General features: G+C 36.0%; 1 protein-coding gene across 1 annotated transcript; it reads right to left on the bottom strand.

Moving 5' to 3' along the window:
* Positions 1-4,655: 4,655 nt before the first annotated feature.
* On the bottom strand, positions 4,656-16,553 carry LOC128203234 (ATP-binding cassette sub-family G member 5-like). Its single transcript, XM_052904542.1, has 7 exons — positions 16,004-16,553; positions 11,206-11,416; positions 10,458-10,657; positions 9,073-9,211; positions 7,773-7,958; positions 7,139-7,321; positions 4,656-5,856 (listed from the first exon to the last, which is right to left on the bottom strand). Exons 2-6 carry the CDS (start codon positions 11,400-11,402, stop codon positions 7,144-7,146), a joined length of 900 nt encoding a protein of 299 aa, XP_052760502.1. The 5' UTR covers positions 11,403-11,416; positions 16,004-16,553; the 3' UTR covers positions 4,656-5,856; positions 7,139-7,143.
* Positions 16,554-17,084: the final 531 nt, after the last annotated feature.

Raw genomic sequence — 17,084 nt, 5'->3', positions numbered from 1 at the left:
CCTTTACCTCCAGAAGTTAATAGACATTGTGTACTTTTATTGCAAAGACTGGAAAATGGATATAAGCGTAGCCAAATCAAGCGTTGTGGCCTTTACAAGTAAAAGGACGATACCAGTTGTAGGACTCCTTTATGGAGATATATGTATAGATCAAGCAGTCAATGTAAACCACTTAGGAATTAGACAGGATTCCAATTTAAAGTTTTCGTTAAGAATTCAGGAAAGACTGCAAAAGGCTAAAAATGCATTTTTTTCTATGGCTGCACAGGGTGTCCACCCTTTCGGAGTGAACCCTTTGGTAAGCGCCGATCTTTACAAGAAAATAATCAAGCCTATAGCTCTTTATGGTTGTGAATTATGGTGTAACCTTACTGCGCATAACATGTATACTATTGACAAATTTCAGCATTTCATTGTTAAAAAAATACAGGGTTTTCATATTTCGACAAGATCAGATATGTGTGAAGCAATGGTTGGACTGCAAAAGCTTACCTGCGATGTGATTATTAGGAAACTTGTGTTTTTACACAAGATATTAAGCCTTGATTGTAAAAGTACATGTCGAAATATTTTTATACGCAGATATTTGTCATTCATATCTTGTAACACTACCATAGAGTATGGTTTTATTCCAGATATTTGTAACACACTCTGTAAATACGATCTTCATTCTGTTATTAACAATGTTTTAGTAAATCCGACAACATTGCCGAGTAAGTATGTATGGAAAATAACTGTCAAGCAATTAGTGTATAGATACGAGACTGAAATGTGGAGATACAGAATTATGACAGACTCTGACTTTGCTCGCTTCAGAATTTTACAACCAACTATGGCTCCGTCAGTTGTGTACAGGACGTGTTGTCGTGCTGCTCAGAGAAACATTATGCACGAGGTTGCAAAACAATGGTGTCGCAGCTGTCGACTTGACTCTCTAACACTTTGTCAAATCTGTAATGTCCAAACCACGGACAAAATTGTTCACCTAGTCAGCGAATGTGCAGCAACAACTGAATTGCGAACTAAATATGTGTGCGCTATTTCATGTTTCGGCATTGAGTTTGTATCAGAGATACTTCAATTGGACGAATCCATGTTTACTATGAAACTGATGGGTGCACCTTTAGCGCCACTGCTTGACAATAATGACAATAAGGACTTTCTCCTGATATCGTTCCAATTTATTAGTGACTGTCTGTCATGTGTGTAAATTGTTACGAACATATTGTATTGCTGTATGATGACGATGCCCACTAATTGGGATTATGTATGGTCACACGTTATTTGTAATAGTTATTATTATTATTTATTTGTAATTACACATTGCTGATATGTTTCTTTGAAATGCTTTAGAAATTAGATATATATATTTGTACATATCTATGCATATCTCCTTTTAGGAGGAAATAAAGATTTTGATTTGATTTGAGGCACTGTTCTTGAATGTTTCATCCGACTGGGTAACAAAAGTGTAGCTTTGATTTGCTCGAGAATCGGCAAATTAAGTGATACTCTTTTATCCACTATAATGTTGAACTTATGAATTAATATTTTATTATCTTCCACTATAACGAAGTGTTTACACTGTTTCAGACGTCTGACAGTCCCGAGTTTATAAACCCACTTCTAGAAGGAGGTGACTTGATTGATGGGCAGTTGTGGGTGGCAGGAAACAGGGTGCTCATTAACCTAAACCTTACCCGTAAGTCTATATTTAGAAACTCGGATACACTACTGCGCTAAGCTTCGTTATAATGTACCCTAGGCGATTTGGGTAGGAAAATCTCATAATCATGAATTATTACTGAGGCAGTTTCATTGGTCCCACAAGGAAACCTCTCTGGAAATCTACATATGCACAGACACTCGTAGTAATGTTTTCCTGTAGAAATGTGCTCTGGCTAAAGCTTTAATTGAACTCAGTTCGCCGGATTTCTACAAATTTTAAATCAGCTACTTAAACCACTCGCCTGCGGGGACCATAGACAGTAGAGGGCTATTGAAGAGTATTTATTTATGACATTCTGTTTCATTGGAAGAAGAGTTGTCACCCCTGCCTCATTCATATTCATGTAAACAAGATTTTGTCAAGTTAACTTTCTCTGGGTATGTTATAATGAAGTGTAACAGAAGAAAGTACCGTGGTTACCGATGATTATTTTTAGTATGTTTGATTATCAATGATAATAATAGTTGGGGTAAGTTTGATATAGATAGTTTAAATATGGAGTCATGAATGATAGGAATAGATTTGGTAGGTTTTAAATATATATTATATTGAATATGGAGACTTGATTGACAGAAAGCTAGGGTGCCAGGAAACATGTCAATTATTAACCTGAAATTCACACATAAGTTTTTACTTTACTATTTTCAATGATATTCCATATTTAACTGGAGGGATAAGATTGAAATATTTTGTATGAAAACTTATGTTGCCCTACTTTCTCCAGGTAATCCAATTGGGGAGAGTGGCCTTGAAGCTCTTCTAAAGGCCATGCAATACCAGGCGACCTTGACATTGGACAGCCACGGAGGCACCGGACTCATGAGACTACTTGTTGGTGTGAGTAAATTTAACTTCCGCTTAAAGTCCTTGAGACTACTTGTTGGTGTGAGTAAATTTAACTTCCGCTTAAAGTCCATGAGACTACCGTACTTGTTGGTGTGAGTAAATTTAACTTCCGCTTAAAGTCCATGAGACTACTTGTTGGTGTGAGTAAATTTAACTTCCGCTTAAAGTCCATGAGACTACTTATTGAAGTGAGAAAATATCAACTTTAAATTTATGAGACTACTTATTGGTAATAGAAAATATCAACTTAAAGTTCATGAGACTACTTATTCAATAGAGAAAATGTCACCTTAAAATTAATGAAATAACTTATTGGAGTGAGAAAAATCAACTTAAAGTTCATAAGACTAATTGTTTTTGTTAGTAATATCCATTTTAATCTATTTTATTTTGAACATTTAAAGGGACTATACACGTGATTGGCACCCAAAAAAATAATTTTTCAGTAACAAATCTCAGGACAATTATTTAATAAAATGTTTTACTCTTTGGTATCATAATTGTAAAAAAAATACCAAAAAGTAAACAAAAAATCGAGTCGGAGAACAGGTTTGAACTGAGGTCGCCAAAATTGCAGTCCAGTGTTGTATCCATTGTTCTACCAAGGTTTACGATATATATTAGGAATATTTAAGATATATACCTAACTTGATAATATCACGTGATAAATCGACTAGCCAATCACGCATAAGAATGAATTCTACTAGGTAATCTTTTTTAATGGAAAAATACGAAAAGACTGCGAAAAATAAATTAATTGTTAACTACGTGGTACTTCAGTTAGTAAGTTTCAATGCATTAATTGTACACATTGATACCAAGTTTATAACAGTTTTCGACAATTTTCTCTTTTTTTCGCTAGTTCATCATAGAATGTATAGCCCCTTGAAAGAGATAATTAATTGTCATATATTGTAAATGTAAAGAAATGTAATTGTTATTACAATACATCTTACTCAGGCATTGGAGAAAAAATGACAACTATTTTTTGCAGAGAAGCCGCAGATCAGAGCACTCCTTCAGTCGAATGACCCTCCAACGTGAACATGACGTGATGCAGAAAATCAACGACCTGATGACCCCTAAAGACCCATTCTACAAGCCCCCTCCACAGACCCCGGATGTTGAATCTTAAACTCTTCTTTTTTTAAAGTGTATTTTTAAAACGAGCTTTTAAAGCTTGTTGAACATAATGGTACTGGCCAAAAAATATTTAAGGTTTAAAATCTGCTTGTTGAAACTGTTGCCGGCAAAATCGTTCAAACAGATCTGTTTTAATTATTTAAACAATTCCTGATATTAATGAGTCCGTCCATAAATGTTTTTTCTTCATGCTTTATAGACAAACTTAAGCAAATTATTTTAATTATGTGCTAGCTGAATAATTTCTGAGAAGTAAAGTTATTTATGCAGTCTGTGATAAACTTGTTTACCTTGTGTTTTGTACGTTGTTGTATTTTCTATGAAATAAATTTGGAAATTTACAATGATGTTAGGAATTATATGTTGTGGGGATACATATTGTTTTTGCCCTGTCCGTCTGTCAGTCAGTCTGTATGTCACACTTCATTTCCGCTCAATTACTGTAGAACGCTTGGACCCAGGAACTTAATAGATGGACCAAGAAACTTCAAACTTGGTATGCAGGTTGGTCATGACTAATAGATCATTTTCCCTATGTTGGGTCTGCTCCAGTTAACGCATCTAAACAATGATAAATTATAGCAATATTCTTAAAATTATTAAGACATATTTGATGACACCAAAGAATCTGAATTAAGTAACTTAACGGTGAAGAAAGTATGGGCATTTTTTTACAACAGCCATATAGTACTTTAGTAATGCTTAGAGATTGCAAGTATGTTGAGTGGTCCATATTATATTTTGTAAACTACCAAGTTATTGGGGCAGCCACTGTTTATATCTACCGCCTCACCTGATTACTAACAACAACAGCTGACTGAATAATTGTATTAGAAAACTTGAGAAATACCTTCTCATTGGACACAATATATAGTTGACCACTTAAAACAGTAAATGGTATAAACATAAGTCATGGAAAAACAGAAACACTGTTAAATGTTCGTAATATTTATTTATATAAAATAAAGATGTTTCTGTACTATAAAAGAGATTCTGGAATAGCTATATAATTGGGATTGCAATGAAAATAGGAATGTAAAATTGTAAAAATAAAAATGAATATTAAAATATCGTAAAATTAAAACATCTCTATAAATGTTGTGTATAAAGTTTTATTAAGTTATATTTTAGACAAATATCATTTTCATATGACGATATCAGATGCAGAACATACTAAATGAACACAAAATACATCGAATAAATTCTCACGAAATATTTGATTTTCTAAGATTGCCGGTTTATAATAATTATAACTTTACTTACTAGTTAAAGATAACTCATTCATCTATTTGACAAAACTTGTTTAAACATATTTATTAGTTATTAATTTGTTTACTATATGACCTTCATAAAAAACTGCATTGCAAACAAAACAACAAAACACACACGCATGCTGCACGCATGTCACAATTTATTATTGTACGATTAAATGAAAACGAAACAAATTGCAATTGCTGTGAAAATGATAATAAATAAAACTATGAAGTTGAGCACGTTTCTGAATGCCTGGGGAAGCAGCAATGGACTTGATTTTTAGATCACTACTTTTCTTCAAATATTTAGCTCTACTGTGCATATAATCATAATGTATGATAATGTCGGCATGAGATTTTGATTTGTTTCCAAAAATATTTTCATGGTACTAGGTGGTCCTTTTTTTACAATACATCCAATCACATGTCCTTGAACTTTGACAACAGTCCCTTAAAACAATGTGAGCTGGACGCAATGTCATAAGTAGAAACATAAGACCTGGGGTCAATACTGATCTTATTTGGATTTAAGAGCGATGTAGCTAATCGGATTGCTCGATATAAATAACGGACCATAACAGTGAATGGATTTAGTAACGTTCATGTATGACCATAAGTTGCACATTAAATATCACCATCATAAATAAATAGAAAATGAATGAATAGATGGAACAAATCATAAACACATTCATGATGCATTTAACTCATGAACACAAAACTAATGCAAGTTTCTGTTTCCCCTGATTTCCAAGCACACAACAGCTGCAAAGAAAGTACCTACACAAAAAGCGATAACGACATAAAAGTTTCTTGTGATGACGTCAGCACTACCTGGGAATTTCTTGTCAAGAAAAATGTCACCGCTTTCCATGCATGGCTGTAGCACTGTAAAAGATGACGTGTGTTTCATAAAACAGTTTTTCAGAAATGTACAAGACTAATTTTGATGCAAAGTATCAAAGACGTCGCGAATGTTTTTGAAACATGACTACTGATAAAAGGAAGAAGATAAATCAGGATACCAAGTTTGAGGTACGTGGAGATAAGCATTCTTCAGTTATTGGACGAAATCGGATTTTAGCTTAAGGTCACCAGGACCTTGACCTTTGACCAACTGACATGACAATAGTTACGTACTGGTCATGTTTGACGGATCTCTACCAAGTTCGAGGTCTCTAAGCCTAAGCGTTTTTCATATAATGATCGGAAATCAATTTTCAGCTGAAGGTTATCTTATGGTTACCACGACGTTGACCATGATGGTCCATATGTTGACCATATTTCACTATCCGGGAGTGGGCCCACACCATATTGATATGAAAGAATTTAAACTGTTTAATTTCACTGGTTTTAAGAATGTTCTGTTAAGTCTATATTCTGCAATTAAAATATGGAAACGTATGTTTTTAAAAATGAATACTCCATGTTAAAGAAATCGTTGTTTTATTTCAAGAAATACAACAATTCCAAATTGTACACTTAAGTTGATATATGTTAAGATGCTTCTGTAATACGGACCTAGAGAATATAACTGTTTTGATTGAAATGTTAAAGAAATTGGCCAGGTATATGTGTAATTAATAATTATCATATGTTTACGAAGTAAATTGAGTACAGACCGTGATAATACAGTTAACGATTAAAAATCAAGGTTTTAAAATCTAAACAATTAATATGTATACGCTTAACTTAGGTTACACACCACCATTGTCATTTCCTCTATAATTCAATGTGAAATGATTATTTTTAGACAACATTTAAAGGCATTTCGAGCGAATGCAGACTATGATAAACATATATATTCTTAAAGTACAAGCTTTAAATTACCTTTTAAGCCAATAAAAAGGGGGGGGGGGGGTCAAGTTATTCCTAAGAAAAATCTCTCCACTTGAAAAACAAACTCTAAAAATTGCACATTCCGCCATGACAGTTCTTCCAAAATGACCTTTCAACTATAGGGCAGCAGTTTATGCTTAAATCTCTATTCTAAATGATAAATCAAGAAATAATAGATACTCAAGGTATAAAAGTTTCAGGAATAATGATATTTTTGATTTACAGTGTATTGAGCATGTGAAAACATGTCTATCAGTCATAAAAACATTATTTTTTTATTGAGAACTTTCCACACAACGGAAGTACATATGACGCAATGGTGACGTCATACCTAACTTAGAAATAAGCTCCATTATACGTGACGTTTAAGTTAGAAGTAACGTTAGAAAGTTGAATCTCAGGGCAGTCGAACCGCAGACCATGGAACTCGTTAGCAGCCAGAAGTTCGGCGGAGTATTTTTGGATAAGACCTTTGCTGACCCACTGCAAGGGTTTCATAAGGGAGTTCAAGTCCCTGAAACAATAGATAATGTGTCTGTTTTCACTATGATATGGTCAACGGGAACTGAATTATTTAGGTATATGTATAATAGAAATATATACACACATCGTGCATACTTTTAACTGTTGGCAAAAAATATGTTATCAAAGTATTTGTTTGTGTTAGTTTGTTTATTATTGAAACAGTTTTAGACTGGCGTGTATAAACAGCTAAATCGTTATTATAAATGCCCATGGAAATACCATTGCGAGAGGCGGAGGGGGAGGGGGTATGGCGATCATCACTCCGATATTTTTCGGACATCGACGTGCGCCCAATTCCGCTACTCTCCATTCATCGGTCGATGGGTCAGTCATGATAATCTGTATCTGTATCTGTTCTGTTACGTATAATCCGACGATGCATCTAACTTAAACACCTTACAGCTTACAAAGCGTCTCACAAACCTTGAAAAAAAGCTTACTTTAAAAATCCAGTGGCCACCAAAGAGTAGCTTGAAAGACAGAGTCCAGTGACGGCCTGGGCCAAGTTGGCGGACAGGAAGATGCCATGGAAGGCTGCAGTGTGCAGCTCCGACCAGAGACAGTTTAGGAACACCACGGCGGTAAACCGGATGAACTGGAGTTGGCCTGGATGAAGCCCCGTGCTCCTGTAAGTCACATCGGAAGCATTGGTATAACAGTTATTACATGTGCATTGTATATCAAAAATGTCAAACAATAACTCCTCAACTGAGAAAGACACCCGTATATAATTTGTGGATTGACCGTTTTAATTTTGAATGGTTGTTGTTGTTGTTGTTGCTGTTGTTGTTGTTGTTGTTGTGGTTCAGTTTATAAAGGCCTGTCATTGCCCTATAATGACTGCATTATGGATTGACCCCGTCACATCCCAAAGTGTGGCTTCAACACAAATTAATTTAAGCTAAATGAGGAATTTTATCCAGACCGGTTGATGGGATATTAGCAAGAAGAGCAATTTTATTGTTGTTTCAACGTTTAAACCGCAACGTTGTTTCAACGTTGAAATCACAACGGCAATACAACTTTCAAATACAACCATAGTTCAACCTTTTCTCAACGTTGAAGGATAACCGTTGTTTCAACGTTGAAATCACAACGGCAATACAACTTTCAAATACAACCATAGTTCAACCTTTTCTCAACGTTGAAGGATAACCGTTGTTTCAACGTTGCTTCAACGTTGTTGTGCCTGCTGGGTACGTACCGCCCCACTAGAGACAGGCTATAGAACAGGCCAAATTAAACCGTGTTGGGGATGATCCTGTTGCACTTCATATACTAATATATGATTGTTGTATAAGTCTTAATAAAAAATGTCCGATCTGTTCTGTTATATTAAATACTTCGTTGTGGTTTTATAGAAATGAGCTTCGTCATTCGGAATACTTCGGCCATTTTCAATCGAAAACAACCTCGGATGTATATGGACGGTTTACAGTGTAAGAATTATTTTAATTTTAACTACGCTGCAAGTAGATCGCGTAGTAATTTGAATATAGCAGATTAACTTTATGGCTTTACTCTTGAGAATCTTTCTTAATTATACGACAATACACTTCCCTGACAATCAATTTAATCTTAGGTAAAATAAATACACGTTAAACACCATCATTAATAAATGCTATTATATAATTTTTTACGAACTACTTCTAATGATGTACATCCGGGGTTGTTTTCAATGGGAAATGGCCGATGAGTTCCGAATGGATCGTCGTATGTGATCGCTTGCAATCCACTTACCAGTAAACTATGGCACTGAAGAGGACGGAAGACACGACATGGCACGGTAATACATGGACGGTATAAGCCAACAGGAGGGTCAGGGCGCCATACAACCCGTCTCGTCGCTCCCGGAAATACTGGTCTCGGATGCTTGGAACTAAATTTAGGAAAATTGTTTAAATTAATTCTCTGAAGTTTGTAAATAATTGACTAGTTCACCTTATAATTCTTGATGTTTATCGAAAGTGAGGAAGTGGAAAAAAAGCAATAAAATGGGGTGAAATCAAGAAACATCTGAATATTCAGTTGTTGTGATAACTAACAGACAGTGTGTTTTTTGCAATGTCTGCAATGACGTTGCGGCGCGAAGAATTGCAGGACTTTATCTGAGAGGAATTTCTTAATATCGTTGAGGGACGCGCGGCGTGGGGTTGCATATTTATCCTCCGCAGACAATTCGCACCACGGTGGTCCGCGATTTACTGCAAACCGCGTGCTTTAAGTACTGTATTTATAGAAAACATAGGTTGAAAAGTTCACAATGTTGGAAAACACTAGGCATTAAGTAATTAATTTAGGAAGATTTTGTCTCCTTTACAATAAAAAAGTTTACTTCATAGCTTTGTGAAAGAAGTCAAATTTATATCGAGAAGAATGTTATTATTTCTTGGACAATCATCGAATTTCGAAATGCAAATGCTTTTTCTTTGAAAATCTGATAGAATGATATTTTGTAAAATTTGCTCAACTCCTACACCTAAACATGTTGCAATGGATATATGTATCATGCTTGCTAAATACTGAACCCGAAAACTAGATAAAAAAGATAGGTTTTTATATTTTGTTATTTGGTCCTTTTGAACGACTTTTAAACTGCGGAAGGCCTTTAATTCCGCTAATTTTGCCCAGTTCTAATGTTCTTTTTACATGCGACATGGTATTGATATTATTGGTATTATAGGTTGTAATGTTGCTATTCCATATATTAACTTAATCAAATTGGTAAAAATTGTGAGTTTTTGTTACACCAAAGGCAAATATTTGATACTAAATAAGGCACATTTCAGTGTCAAAAACAAACAATTTTTAACAATGATTTAAGACGGCTGCTTTAAAATAAGTTATTGGTAAAGGCTCATCTGAAATCATTGTTTAAAATGTATTGTACAGTATATTTTAAAGGCAACTATTAAAAAACACAGAAAAAATATACAACAAATGTAATACAGATATGGTATAATACAACAAGACGTGTTTTGACTTCAAAGTTTCAAAATGACGTATTTCAAAAAGGAATCGAATGGAAACTCGGGATAACTCGAAACATCGGATAACTCGAGGTTCTGGTTCGCGTCCTCGAGTTATCGCAGTTTTACCTTAATATATGATTCCATATTACTCACATAAGGCTGAAGCGTTGAGTATGGACACATACGGGGCGAACGCGCATGTCAAATACAGCATCCCCATCCGGTTCTGAACGCTGCTCGGCTCCGTACCAATGCGGCCCATGGATGCGATAATCATTATACAGAAAGCCGGGAGGAAGAAGAACCGTAGCATATAGTCTGCACGGTCACGGAATAGGTTCCGATACATCCGCCTGTGGGAAGAAAAGGAGCTTGGAATAAAACAAGAAATAATTACTGCCCCCACAAACCGCGTTATTGAATTTATGCACAGGGGCAGAGTACGTTGTTATAACACCACCCTATGACCACGTCCCTCCCTCGATTTTTTTAAATCCCAGGCTGATGGGGGAAATGTTACTAGTGATACATTAAAAAATATACAAAGTTTATAAAAAAAATATTAAAAGTTATCACTAGTTTCATTTCCCCCATCATTATTAACATTAATAAGACTCGGATTTGTTTTTTTTCTCTAAAAAACAAATGGGGAGGGGGAGGGGCGTGGTCATGGGGGGTCGTCATAAAAACGAACCCTGCCCCTGTGTAGCGCTTCAGCCAGAATGTACAATTTCAATTTCAATCACGCAGGTGTGTGTCACGTGACTGTTTTGTATCATGTTGTCAATGACAATTTTAATAACAAGGGTTTGGTATAAGATATAAATAAATACCCGTATGTTAGAATAAATTAGAATAGTTTATATATACATATTTAAGTGAAAATCATGGCTAGTTTTACCTAATAACAGTGACTAACACCCGAGCGGAGCCCGGGCGCTCTACCGCTTCCCTATTTCCGGCACGCGGTCCTCGCCGGAAGTCGTCAGAGATCCTCCGGAATGTCCCAAGCTGTAGCCGAGAAGTTTTCAATATTTTAACCAACCGTTCCACTCGAATAAGGCTCTGAATTTCTGAATCTTTGTCCCGGCGGTCCATACTCGCCACATCAACTAAAATGGAATTTCATTGGCTCGGTAATGTTCGGAGGAATTCGGAAAATTTACGGATTATTTATAGTAAGACGAACGACTGAAGTAACCGAACTTGCACAGAAACCTATTATCCAGTTGGTCTATGTTTGTAACTTTAACTGCAATATGGTTAATTAAGGTTAATTTTAATTGTTACTTATACTCGGCAATGTTCGACAAAATTCGTGACTTTGGCTCGGTTAGCTTCGGGAGTTTTCGATATCGAGTTGAATGTCCGAGTCGTTGTTCAACCATCTGATACTTTCAACGTCGACTAGAATCTTTTAAATAAATTTATTAGGGAGTATAAGTATCTTCCATGGCCGAGGGTGTTAGATAGGTTCATTTCGACCCGAGCGTAGGGTGTTTTGCGGAAAAGAGGTTTACGAAAAACACCCTGCGCGAAGGTCGGGATGAACCTATCTTACACGAGCGGCTATGGTAGATGCTTTATCTTCCAACTCAATTAAACAAAATTAAGTAAAATTGTGTTTCTTTGCTGGAACTCTTTTATGCTTACTGAAAATAATTGCGTGGATATGCGATAATTCGTGGTTGTCATGGATATGCGCGCAGTGATTCAGATTATGTTAATAGTTAAATCGGTCCTTAAATAGTTCTAAGGAGAGTGAAGCATTATTTCTTGAAAGGTACGTGCAAACTTTTTTATGGTGACATTTGAAGCGAGAAATAATTAATTAGCGTTCTAAATATTGCCACAAGACAAAGTTTCCATGATGCTACAGACGACAGTTTTCAACAAGGGAGGTATAAGTACAATGTGGCGACCAAGGAGTTCCATACGTGAATTTTATCTTCGCCCGTGGGCAAGAAAAGAATTTCTAGCATGGTTAAATTATTGGATCTTCTTATCTGAGGTGGGAGAATATAAGTATCTTCCATGGCCGAGAGTGCAAGATAGGTTCATCCCGACCCGAGCGTAGGTAAACCTCGTTTCCGCAAAACACCCTCCGAGAGGTTTGTAATGAACCTTTCTTACACGGGGGGGGGGGGGGGGGGGGGGGGGGCTATGGTAGATGCTTTTTCTCCCACCTCAGTTTAACAAAATGAAGTAAAAATGTATTTTTGCTGGAACTCTTTTGTGCGTAGTGAAAATAAATGCATATGGATATGTGATAACACGTGGTTGTCATGGATATGCGCGCAGTGATTCAGATTATGTTAATAGTCAAATCGGTCTTTAAATAGTTCTGAGAAGAGTGAAGCATAATTTCTTGAAAGGTGCGTGAAAAAAATGTTATGGTGACATTTGAAGCGAGAAATAATTAAAAAGCATTCTAAATATTGCCACAAACAAGGTTTCTAATATGCTACAGACGACAGTTTTTAACAAGGGAGGTAATTACAATGTGATGACCACTAAAAAGGAGTTCCATACGGGTACTTGTTTTATCTTTGCCCGTGGGCAAATTTTCTAGCATGGTTAAATTTTTGGATCTACTTATCTGAGGTGTGAGAAAAGTATGGTAATGTTCGACACAATTGGTGCCTTTGGCATTGCTAACATTTCGCTAGTATCGGGATGTAACGATCATTTTCATGATTTCAAAATACACTGCGTATTTTAGTAAAACCCCATGGGGAGGTCTCCAGAAGTATGGAATGTATGGTGTGGTGTCCCGGCATGCCCTTTGTGAGGTTTACGACAATTTCTTACAACGTAAGTTTTAATAACCCGTTTTACTCCAGTAGCTAACCTGGCAGTGCTCTTTGGCAGATGTGTCGAATGTCCTTTATCTTTTAACCCATCTTATATCAGTAACATATTTAAACGACTTGATCGCCCGTTTGACTCGTGTAGCTAACGCAATGGACTCGACTTGCTCGCCCGGTCGACTCGTGAAGCTAACGCAATGGACTCGACTTGCTCGCCCGTTTGACTCGTGTAGCTAACGCAATGGACTCGACTTGCTCACCCGGTCGACTCGTGTAGCTAACGCAATGGACTCGACTTGCTCGCCCGGTCGACTCGTGTAGCTAACGCAATGGACTCGACTTGCTCGCCCGTTTGACTCGTGTAGCTAACGCAATGGACTCGACTTGCTCGCCCGGTTGACTCGTGAAGCTAACGCAATTGACTCGACTTGCTCGCCCGGTTGACTCGTGTAGCTAACGCAATGGACTCGACTTGCTCGCCCGGTCGACTCGTGTAGCTAACGCAATGGACTCGACTTGCTCGCCCGGTTGACTCGTGTAGCTAACGCAATGGACTCGACTTGCTCGCCCGGTTGACTCGTGAAGCTAACGCAATGGACTCGACTTGCTCGCCCGGTTGACCCGTGAAGCTAACGCAATGGACTGGACTTGCTCGCCCGGTTGACTCGTGTAGCTAACGCGATAATTCTCTTTGGCAGGTGAATCGATGGTCCAAAATCGATTAACCCATCTTATATCAGCAATGGATTAACTCGACTTGCTCCACCGTTTTCCTCGAGTAGTTAATCCAACAGTGCCCTTTGGCAGATGAATCGATTGACAAATATCGATTAACCCATCTTTTTGTTAGCAATGCAGGGGCGGATCCATCAAGAAATGTCCGTCAATGAGATAGTGAGGAGGTTTCGACCACAGCGTAACTTTTTTCAATCGCTTCACACGGAATTGTCACAATGGGGTAGATGCTACGCATTATTTACAAATTAAATAGAATATCTGATATTGATGTTCTTATTCTTTGGCCTTGCTATTTGCGATGTCATTCATTTGTAAACACGAGTGTTTGAAACTTGTATTCCAAATGAAATTAAGGCATTCGATCCACAAACAAGCTAGTCATTTATCAAGCCATTGTTAATAACTCAGAGTCGATTGTTCAAAACTTCGATAAAGTTAACAACGTTTCTGACGCCATCGTTTTTAACTTTCATATATTTACTGCTCAGAAAGTTAATTGGATACGCTTGAATCTGCAATGTTTCTAACAAGATTTGAGAAAATGATTTCAGATATACTTGTATAATTAAAATATACATAAACAGCATTAAAAAGTTCAAAAGTTAACAACGATTTCGTTAATCGCGTTGTTAACTTTAACTGAACAGTTCTGAACAATAAGGCCCAGTGGTTTCTGATACCTTCTCTGTAAAATTAGTTACCGAAAATACATTATTGTACGTAAGGTTATAGCTGTTTGTATTGTTGTTCTTAATTTGAACTGAAATAAGACGTGTAGTTTTCTTATTTAGTCATATTTAAAAGCAAAAAAAAAATATGTTTGTAATATATTGGAAGATGTTTTAAAATGTCGCTCTGTACCATAACATATTTGGCCACAAGAAATCCAAAATTCACATACATGTACTAAATTCCGTATCTGATATTTAAATTAAAACCAATTTTAATGGTCAATTAATTAGTTCTCTAATTTGATTTTAAAAAGTGTTTGTTTCTTTCTTCTTAAAACGTTGTTTCATGATCCCCTGAAAATATAAACTTAATCTATAACTTTATACATTTTTTTCGTTTCTGTTAATGTTCTGTAGTGAACGTGACAATATCAAATTAGGTCTTTTAAAAGTAATTCAATAATAGTAATTGTTTCTGTCATAGCACCAGAAAGTTAAAAAAAAATTGTACAGAACATAACAGACTCTTTACTTGAAGCGGCACTATCACACTTTTTATAGTTTTTGTCTCAGAATCAGCTGATTTTGGTTGCATTGCCTCCATTTTAGAAAATATAAGATAACTCACAATAAAACAGATCTCTTTTGTTTGGGAAACTGCCGAAAATTCCATTCCGGCCATAAAACATCAATTTTCGAACATACATATGATTAACTGTGATCTCATGTTTTGTCACCAGTCTTGTCCCACTGGTTTCCATGCATTCACGCAAAAAAATGGTTCATTCCAAGGCAAAAAAAATGACAAAACGGTCAATCTGTGAGAGTGTTACTTCAACTTAAGGATACACAGCTCATCATTATCAGCACAAAATACATAATAGTGTAAACAGAAAACTTTGATATTTTAAGAAAATGACCTTTTCGTGACCAACAAAGCATAAAAAGCCAGTATATTAAACGAGATCGTGTAGGTCGTGGCCACCAAGCTCGACAAGTGGGGTTTCTCCGGGTACTCAAAATTTCACCACAACGAAAGACCCATCGTCGGCAACCACCGGGTACTTTCTCTCGTTACACTTCATACACATAGAAGCATAGCGTAGTGTGTATCGGGGTATCCGGCTATGCAAAATACCGTACGCTCGAGTAATTAAAGTCGTGTGAGCGAGAGTGATTAAGATAATGTTATTATACCTTGTTTCGCAAACGTTGCCAAAAAATAAGTTTAAACTAGACAAACGTGCACATTGTACATTATCAGTAAGACAACGGACAAACTACAGTCGAAACTCGTTATGTCGAACTCTGGTATCTCGATGTTTTGGTTATGACGAACATTTTTCGATCATTTTGGTTTAGTGATACATGTTTTATATTGATGATATGAAAAGTTTAAATTAACAAGCTCAAGTTATATCGCGGATGCGTAAAGGCATGAATTGTTTATAATAGTCAAAAAGCGTTAAAAAGAATTCACCTATGTCTCCCTGAACGCACTGCCATCCCTTTTTAAATCGCTGCCTTTCCCGTAGCCACCCTCAATTTAGCCGCCACTTCCTGACCATTTTCTTTCAGCTTGAAAATACAGCGTCCATCCAATGGTTATCCTTCCTTACAAAATCGATTTCAGTTCTCACGATAATTTCCTATTTTCTGTTTCACCTTTGCCGATAAACATGTTAGTTTCCTTGCATTAATTTATTATGCCTGGTAATCCATGTAATCACAATCAATAATTCAACGGTGCTTCTTAGAATGCAGTTTTGTACATCACGAGCGGAAGAAAATTATTTAGCAGTGTTTTTGTATTAAAAATAAATCGTTTTCCGTATCTTTAAGTTCCCACTAAATGTTTTCAAGGTAAATGTAAACAATCACCCTCCAATATCATTCATTAAACAAATCCATCAATATATTGATGTCTTCAAGAGCTAAGATTACATCCAGTTTCTGGTGTAAAAACGGAATTGATTACTGGAAATGTGAGCAGTCATGTATATGCCAAAGGTTGATATCAAAGCATTTTTTTAAAATCCAAATACTTTTTTAGTTTTTGATCACCTAAATCTAAGTAAGTTAAATATTTAAAATCAATTTTAACAGCTCAAAAATCAAAGCAATTATCGTGATTTGCTACTAGTTTTACAGTTAAAAGTCAAATCAAAACTTCAAAGCTTATTTATTGCAAAAAAATGTCGTACATTTGTACAGTGATTGTAATCATTGATCGATTTAAAGGCTTTGTAGTCTATACCGCGTCATTCATTGACAAATATGCTCTAAATTACCTTTCTGCTATTAACGATATATTGTTTACCTATTAGTATAAGGATACTCTTGATAGGCGTTGAAATGTTTGTTTTCACTAACTCGACCGAACCTATGTTTTCCTCCCGACCAGTCACCATACAATTTTTTTTACCAAGTGTGAGTTTTTTTATAATATTTTCTTTTAAAAAAAATGCATTAATTTGAATGAAAATCTTAAAATTTGACCATTTTATCTTTATTTCTTTTTACAATAGTGATATACCGTGATATAGGTCGGTTTGGTAAAG

This window comes from Mya arenaria, chromosome 9 (assembly GCF_026914265.1).
Source record: "Mya arenaria isolate MELC-2E11 chromosome 9, ASM2691426v1".
NCBI lineage: Eukaryota > Metazoa > Mollusca > Bivalvia > Myida > Myidae > Mya > Mya arenaria.
The sequence above is the reverse complement of the archived record's forward strand: the minus strand, read 5'-3'. Positions and strand labels throughout refer to the sequence as shown.